Source organism: Drosophila kikkawai, chromosome 2R (assembly GCF_030179895.1).
Source record: "Drosophila kikkawai strain 14028-0561.14 chromosome 2R, DkikHiC1v2, whole genome shotgun sequence".
In the NCBI taxonomy this organism is placed as follows: Eukaryota; Metazoa; Arthropoda; class Insecta; order Diptera; family Drosophilidae; genus Drosophila; species Drosophila kikkawai.
In genome coordinates, this window is record NC_091729.1 from 11,635,919 (window position 1) to 11,644,225 (window position 8,307).

At 46.8% G+C, this 8,307-nt stretch overlaps 3 protein-coding genes across 3 annotated transcripts; 2 read left to right on the forward strand and 1 right to left on the reverse strand.

The window, feature by feature from the left end:
- Window positions 1-70: 70 nt before the first annotated feature.
- On the forward strand, window positions 71-1,708 carry RpS16 (ribosomal protein S16). Its single transcript, XM_017172123.2, has 5 exons — window positions 71-97; window positions 173-214; window positions 411-542; window positions 786-900; window positions 1,462-1,708. The coding sequence occupies exons 1-5, from the start codon at window positions 86-88 to the stop codon at window positions 1,605-1,607; spliced, it is 447 nt and encodes a 148-aa protein (XP_017027612.1). The 5' UTR covers window positions 71-85; the 3' UTR covers window positions 1,608-1,708.
- Window positions 1,709-1,882: 174 nt separating this feature from the next.
- On the forward strand, window positions 1,883-2,846 carry Vps20 (vacuolar protein sorting 20). Its single transcript, XM_017172122.2, has 3 exons — window positions 1,883-2,038; window positions 2,104-2,213; window positions 2,276-2,846. The coding sequence occupies exons 1-3, from the start codon at window positions 1,904-1,906 to the stop codon at window positions 2,739-2,741; spliced, it is 711 nt and encodes a 236-aa protein (XP_017027611.2). The 5' UTR covers window positions 1,883-1,903; the 3' UTR covers window positions 2,742-2,846.
- Window positions 2,765-7,064, reverse strand: tous (testes of unusual size). The gene is made up of 5 exons (XM_017172121.3): window positions 6,692-7,064; window positions 6,547-6,630; window positions 5,329-6,254; window positions 5,098-5,267; window positions 2,765-4,987 (listed from the first exon to the last, which is right to left on the reverse strand). The coding sequence occupies exons 1-5, from the start codon at window positions 6,874-6,876 to the stop codon at window positions 2,864-2,866; spliced, it is 3,489 nt and encodes a 1,162-aa protein (XP_017027610.1). The 5' UTR covers window positions 6,877-7,064; the 3' UTR covers window positions 2,765-2,863.
- Between the last annotated feature and the right edge of the window lie 1,243 nt (window positions 7,065-8,307).

Genomic DNA, 8,307 nt, shown 5'->3' on the forward strand with positions numbered 1-8,307 from the left:
TATCGATAGGGCTATCGATGTTTTGACAGCTCCGCCAACTGTCAACGCGACTTCCGCTCTTTTCCTACCCAGCTCGCGAAGCAAAATGCAGCAGAAGGTATTTGCCAGTGAAAAAACGCAGATTTCGTGCCCTACTAATGCCTAAAATGTTGCAAATATTTGTATTTTGCAGCGCAGAGAACCCGTTCAGGCTGTCCAGGTCTTCGGACGCAAGGTGTGTGTGATTTAAAGCCCTGAAATCCATCCAAACTTTCGCACGTGTAGCAGACGAAAACCGCGTCAGTCGGCGGCAAAAGACTTGGGCTCTGCCGCCTCGTCGCTGAGGTTATGTTTGTGTGTGCGCGAGTGCTGTTTGGGTTTGCAACAAATTCTGGAGCGGACAGTAATATGTGGTTTGTTTATTATTGCAGAAAACCGCCACCGCTGTGGCCTACTGCAAGCGTGGCAACGGTCTCCTGAGGGTGAACGGTCGTCCCCTGGAGCAGATTGAGCCCAAGGTCCTGCAATACAAACTGCAGGAGCCCATCCTGTTGCTCGGCAAGGTATGTCCATGTGTTTTCAAGTGACAAAGGTTGCGTTACCCCTTCCCTGTTGTGATATGTGAAAAGTAGCGCAAAACATTGGAAGCGGCAACAAGGCCTATAGATACAAAATGATGATAACTTTTATCCCGAATTCGAAGCCAAATGAGATTAATATTTGTTTCTGATTAACACTGAAACAAAGTAAGATTTATTCATCGAACAAAAGGTGTATTAATTCGTTTCCTAATTTATGTTTTGCAGGAGAAATTCGCCGGTGTGGACATCCGTGTGCGCGTCAACGGTGGTGGTCATGTAGCCCAGATCTACGCCATCCGTCAGGCCATTTCCAAGGCTCTCGTTGCCTTCTACCAGAAATGTAAGTGGAATCTTCACCCCTTCAACAATCTCCTGGCCGCCTTAATAGGTTTTTGTTTGAGAGAAACCCGTCTCTCTTGCAAATGATTCAATAAAGGCCAGAGTAACCTATGAGCACATACCAACCAAGTTGCAAGATTAGTGTGCAGTTTTGGGTGATGCATCGAGAACATTAGGAACCAAAGCCCCTTCTTCCAGATTTTTGTTGGATAATCACTCGTCCAATGAAACATTTAAGCAAGGCAGATTGAACCCCATTGTGAGCATATACCAACCAAGCTGCCCGATAATTGGACAGAATTGGGTGATGCTTCAGAAACATCTGAACGCTCTAGTAGATATTTTGTGCACCTTCTCCCAGATTTTTGTTGGAATTATCAACCTTTTCCAGTGAAGGACTCGAGCAAGGGAGAACAAGTGAATGTCGCAATCAAAGAGAGCGATCGGCAGATTTGACTATTGCTATTTGAGGCTTCAACGACACTTCATTAACTCTATGTTTTTAGATTATTTCTTTGAAAGGAACGCCTAACTAACTTTTATTCCTCTGCCTATTTTCCAGACGTCGATGAGGCCTCCAAGAAGGAGATCAAGGACATTCTGGTGCAGTACGACAGAACCCTGCTGGTCGGCGATCCGCGTCGCTGCGAGCCCAAGAAGTTCGGCGGTCCAGGTGCCCGTGCCCGCTACCAGAAGTCGTACCGTTAATCTACTCTGGTTTTCATTTTGGATTAGAGCTATTTTTACAATTTGAAAATGGTGTTTGCACGCAAGTGCGAATAAAACGGAATAATTAACTGTAAAGACGAGTTGATTAAATTTGTATTTAATTGGTAGTGTGAGGAATAAGGGGATTGGTAGAAGGTTTAGTTCTCTATATAGGGCTTATAGCTCATTAATCTACTTTTAAAATAAATTAATTTAATCTAGTATTATTTTGTACAAGTGGGTTTAGTATTTTTTCGACTACATTAATTCGATTAAAACAACCGATAACGATACAAATGCTATCGGCCCATCGAATGTCAACAAATAACGAAAGAAGAAGATTTTTAACATTAGTCATGGGGGCATTATTTGGGAAAAGCAGCAAAAAACCGGCCATTAGCCGGATTACCGACCAGGACAAGGCGGTGCTGGTGAGTCAGAGCATCCTTCCACACCTGATGGCCACTTCCAAGCCCAGACAAATTTCCCATTGCAGCAATTGAAGCAGCAGAGGGATCGCCTGAAGCAATACCAGAAACGCATTGAGACGCAATTGGAGAATGACAGACTTATGGCCAGGAAGTGCCTGCAGCAGGGTCGCAAGGAGTATATACATAACCCATAATATTGTATTAGGTCCCAGTTACTATATAAAAATCCTCTTACAGCCGGGCCAAGCTGCTGCTACGCAAGAAAAAGTACCAAGAAAGTCTACTGACCAATACCGACAAACAGCTGGAGAACCTGGAGAAGTTGGCCGCCGACCTTGAGTTCGCCCAGGTGGAAATGAAGGTGCTGGATGGCCTGAAGGCGGGCAATGCGGCCCTTAAAAAGGTTCACGAAATGCTGGACATAGACGAGGTGGAACGAATCATGGACGAAACTCGCGAGGGCATCGAAAAGCAGCAAGAAATCGACGCCATACTGACCGATGTGCTGACCACGCAGGACGAGGAGGATGTCTTAGCGGAATTGGATGCTCTTGAGGCAGAGGAAGAGCAGCAGAAGGGCATCCAGCTGCCCGAGGTGCCCACCGAGGACCTGCCCGCCGCGGCGGATAGCGAATCCGTAGAGGAGCCGGCAAAAACCAAAGCAATTAGCAGCAAACCCAAGAAAGTCCTAGTGGAGGCTTAGACCCAAAATCAAATCGAAACCAATGCCATTTTGTATATGTATGTATAGCCGTTCAACTAAATATCTCTTTAAGTCCAATGTGAAATACATATTTTTATAGATTAAGCTTTCGCCCAGGAACTTTAAGACTTCGATGTGCGGCGTATGTCCTTAACTTTGCTGCGCAGCATTCTGTTGGTCTCGTTCAGCTTTTCGATCTCCGCGATCAGGGTCACATTTTCGTTGAATAGCTTGTCGTACTTCTTCTGCACAGACTTGTCCTCGGCCACCGACTTGTAGCGGGCCAGGACATTCTCGATCTGCTTGCGCTGCCGCATGAACTCGTCCTTGACCTCCGCGTCCAGGGATACGAATCTCTTTAGCTCGTCGTCGGAGGCATGCTTGCGGAACAGCTCCCGCACCGCTTTCTTGAGTCCCTCGGTTGAGTTAATCTCCCCGGCCACGTAGTAAATGTCCGAGCAGATGGCATGCAGGCACTCCCTGGAGGCCTTGGCCCGATGACGCTCCGTCCGCAGCTCGGCCACATTGCTCAGATACTTGTCGCGCATCTCCTTGAGCTGCAGCTCCAGCTGCACGTTGCTCTGGTTGAGTCCCTCCAGTTCTGCCTCCATCTCGATGATGTGCTTGCGCTTGTCGTTAATCTGGAACTCGCGCGGCTCTATCTGGGCCTTGAGCTCGGCGATCTTGTGGCCCAGCACCTGCTTATACTTGTCCAGCTCTTGGTTCTTGTGCAGCAGGTCCTGGATGCGTTTCTCCTTGCCGTTGATGGCGTAGTCCCGATCGGAAATATCCTTTTGCAGTTCCTCTATGTTACGCATCTGCTTCGTGATGTTCCGTTGGGACTTGTGATGCTCCTCCTTGAGAACCTCGACCTCTTCGAGAAGGGAGTCGATCTCGTGACTCTGGGCCTCGAACTTCTTTTGGAGCACTCCAGCCTTTCCGCGCCACATCTGGGTCTCGTTTCGCTCCGTAGTGAGCTTGTTCTCGTACTCCGTCTGGGTGGACACCATGTTGCGATCGTTTTCCAGCTCCACCTCGCGGCAGTACTCGATGAACTCGGACTTCTTGTCCTGCATTTCCTTCATCAGATCGCGAATCAGCTCCTTGCGCTCGTTCAGCTGCTGCTTGTAGTTGTTCTCCAGAGCCTCAACGGTGTCCTGCAGCGTGCCCGTGGAGTTCTTCAGCTTATCCTCGTAGCTCTCGCGCAGCTCCAGCATGTTCTCTCGCAGATTGGTGAACTTCTGGTACTCGATGAGCATCCTCTCCGAATACTGGTTGGCCAGCGTGTCCAGCTGAACGCGATGCTCCTCCCGCAGGGCATTGATTTGGAACGTGATGTGGTTCATCTCCTCGGTGTGCCTGGCCTCGATTTCGTTGTTCAGCTCCTTGAGCTCCTCCAGAGCCGAGCAGTAGCTCCTGTGCACCTCCTGCAGCTGCTGGCCGTCAAAGATCTCGTTCTGACTCAACTGGTACTGGAACTCCTCCGCCTGCTGCTTCAGTCGCAGCTCCAAGTTGGCAATCTGTTCTATTTTATCATTGAGTTGGCTGCGCGGTATCAGAACCTCCTGGCTGCGCATCAAATCCTGGTCCATTAAGGCCACCTTGCCCTCGATGTTGTCCATCGCCCAGATGGCCAGCGTTCCCTTGCTGGAGATGGCAAACAGCATGGTGCCGTCGTAGGAGAAGCGCATCTTATTTACAGGACCATCAAAAAAGCGAAAGTTGGTGAAGGTTCCGCCGCCTGCCTCCAAGAACGGAAGCTGCAAATTGAACAGGTTGCCTTCGTGATCGGACACAAACATAATCAGATCCGACCTGGCCAAGCACATGTCAGCAACGGAACCCTTGTTCCTCGACGGTATCGTTATCTCCCGCACCAGTGTCGAGTTCTGGAACTCGCGGATCGTTCCGAAGCTGGTGCCCGCAAATATCGTTAGAGGTTCATTGAAGCTGCACGAAACGGTGACATATTCCGTGCCCTTCTGCACGATCTCCTGCACTCGCGCTCCAGTTTCAATGTCCCAGAGGTAAATGGCACCCTCCGCCCCGCCAGAAATCAGGAATTTATCCGTTCGTGACCAGGCCACGGAGAGGACTGTGCCATTGTGACCTTTCAGGTTGATCACCACATCCAGGGTGTACACGGAGGTGACGGCTATATTATTGTCATAAGCGGCGGCCATCAAATGACCATAGTTGGAGTAGCGCACGGCATTGCAGTGCGGAAAGTTGTAGGTCTTCACAATCTGAGAAGGAGAATGGAAAATTGGGATTTAAGATTAGTTTTATATAAGGAAAAGGTTGTAAATTAAGGTTAACCCTTGAAATAAAAGTATACTTTCAAGGAGAAACTCACATTAAGATCATCCATAAAGATCTGGGTTATGCGCAGCTGATCGGAGAACCCAATGGCCGCCATATGACCCGTCAGACCAAGCTCCACAATGTTTACATCGACTTGGAATTTGCGTACCAGCTCCACTAAGGCAGTCTCATAGTTCCAGATCCTTATAGTTTGATCCCTGGCTGCAAAGAAAGTTAAATTAAATAGAAAAGACACTGGAATTAATTAAAGATCCTCTCTCACAGGCAGTCATGATAATCGGCTTCCAGGCACACACCGAAATGGCTATGATTTCCCCCGTATGGATGAGCACTCCCAGCGGCTCAAACTTCAACTGCTTGGTCTTTAAAGTCTCTGGAACTATGAGTATGCCCACATAGATCTGCGAGTGAGACGTCGTCACTATCACGGTTTCCTGCTTATGATCAATGGCCAGATTCCGTATCTGGTACATGTGCTCCGCATACAGATTCGTGGGCACCGTCAGTATAGTCTTTCTCTCAAACTTGAACTTGGAAACGCGCTCGAAAACAAATGCTCTATTAAAAATGGTATAGGCGAAGCCTTTGGGAAAGGCAGTCATGCAAAGAACTCTCTTATCCGGCAGACTAACCGTCTGGGTGGGTAGAAAACGGTGATCCTGCATCTCCCGATCTCGATCGAACACCTCCTGATCGATCATTAGATCAACGGTGTCCGCTTCGCTGGCTTTTTGCGCCAGCTTCTGCTCGCCATTCTCCACGAGAATCAGTTGATCATCCGAGGTGCCCACCATCAGTAGATCCAGCGATAGGAAAGCCATTGAGGTGACCCTGTACTTAACCTTCAGATTATTGCTTATGCTGAAACCCCTCTCTGATTTGCTCATCAACAGCAGGGTGCGATCCCCGCCCACAGCCAAAAAGCTGCAGTCAGCCGGATTGCCAGCAATGCACTCGGCTCCTCCATGTGAACCTGGAATCGTGGCCCTTGCCTCGAGCACCGTGCTTGTTTTATCCAGTACCAACATGATTATAGTCTCCTCTGGCGGATGGGTGACCAATGCCACCGATCTGGAGTCATTGGTGAAGATCATCTGCTGGATTTCCGCATTGCGATGATTGCTGGGCAGTTCTAGGTGGCGACGCTTCTTAAGGGTAGCCAATTCATAAACGGATATGTAACGGCCACTAAGGGGAGAGAGTAACATACATTTAATTGAATTTAATTAAACTAAATTAAATTTCAGATATGGTATTTTAGAGATTTACCTCAGAGCTGCTCACACAGAGTGCGACCAAAGGCACAAAGTCATACGGCTTTTCACACAAAGGTAACCGAAGCCAACCGAAGGACTAGAGGCCTTTGGGAAAACTGTGTAAGCACCTCTGCGGATACAAGAAGAACTTCATCAACTTTCTCAGATCTTAGACCCCATGAGAGCCCCATTTCTGGAGCTATACACTTCTCCTTAGTCCTTACTTCTTTGAATGACGCTCTAGCACCGCCAGCAATTTTCGATGCGAACTGATGGCTATGACTTCCGGTCGGGTGTCCTCTGGCAATCTGGAGGATAATAAATACTAGAAAAATTAATCATATAGCACAGAATATACCCAACACTCACCTGAGAAACCTCTGCTTGTTCTGGACGTAATCGTGAAAGGCCAGGACACCCTCCACCGGATAGATGACCTCCTTGGTCAAGTTAAAGTGGATATTACCAATCACGTCCGACCGCAGACCGTAGATGAGCCGCGGCCTTATTGTCACCGTGCTGTTGTTCAGCGAGGTTCGCTTAATGTCATCCATGATTACGGGTTTTTGTTAAATAAAAAAATATATGTAAACGGCGCGGGATTACAATTTAAACTGGCTGACAGGCAGACGACGAGCCAAGGAGAGTACTGAAATTCGATCAAACAACTTGGGAACTTTGGGAATCGTTAGGGAACGGAGCTCTCGGCCTATTTCCCACACCGACAGTTAACTCCATGGCATCCGTAATAGGGAGAACCTAACAACAACACGAGCGATGGAGGGGCAAGGGCGACGAGGCGACTCTATTCCAATCAGAGCTTGGCCGCGAGCGTCCATGAATAAGTAATTAAACGCCGCTAAGTATGCTTTTAATTTAAACCAACAGATAAGCGGGAAGGCGAAGGCGGAGACGGAAACAGAGCTAAGCGCTTGCTAAAAACAACACTGAAATTTCCGTTGGAATTGGCGCCCGTTTCCTGGCCAACAAAAACAAAAGCCACACACCGCCATCGCACTTGAACTCTGGCAATGCGCTTTCTTTTCTCTTTGTTTTGGCTCGGAATATGGGTCTGTCTGTCACTCTGCCAGTCAGTCAGTCAGTCATTCAGTCAGGCCAGTCCCCCAAATATTGTTTTACCATCCCCCAAATTTCCCCGAAGAGGCCGAAGACAATCGTCGCCTTGGCAAAGCGAACACGACCTAACACAAGGAATTGTTAGTTAAAGAAAAGCTGCTCGGCCTCTCTTAACTCAAGCACTCTTGGCCCACGGGGGAAATGCTCGCACGAGAGAGCTTTTGTGTCCACAATCCTACCAGTTGGAGATGCCCAATATGGTTTGAGCTCACCCAATTGGGAAATTACTTAAGAAAGGGTAAGGGGATTGGGTATGGGAAACTAGCATGGGAGCAATGTTTTTTTTTTATAATTTGATTAATGGTTTCACTGCCAGACGAAATACTTTTTTCTGTCTTGAATATTCACAGCAATTTAGGGTTACAATATATTCATAAATTATAGGAATTTGGGTTTTAGGAAAGTTTGCTTTAAAGCCTTTTAATAACATATATAACAAATTAGTTTTAATAGTATTGTAAGAAGTATAAAGTCATGAAATATTTTGTGTATATCAAGTCCTTAAACTTTAAAAGTCGGTGTTTATATCACTTAAGACTTCAGTTTTTCTGTTTTGATTGAAAATGTTTCAATAAATTTAGTGTGTACATTTGTATTCAGTAAATATATTTATTACAATTAAACTGGTTTACTAAACTTGAATTAAATTCGAAATGTGTTCAATATAATATAGATTGTTTTGATGTGAAAACAATTGAGGCAGTTTATACCCATGAAAGCAGCAATGGTTTAAAAGAAAACAATATTTTCTAAAAAGAGAAACCTCATACCTAGTTTTTTCATTGCAATCTACATATGTCTAGGTGAAGTTGGAAGAAAGTAAGCCAACTTCTTTCATTTGAAATTAA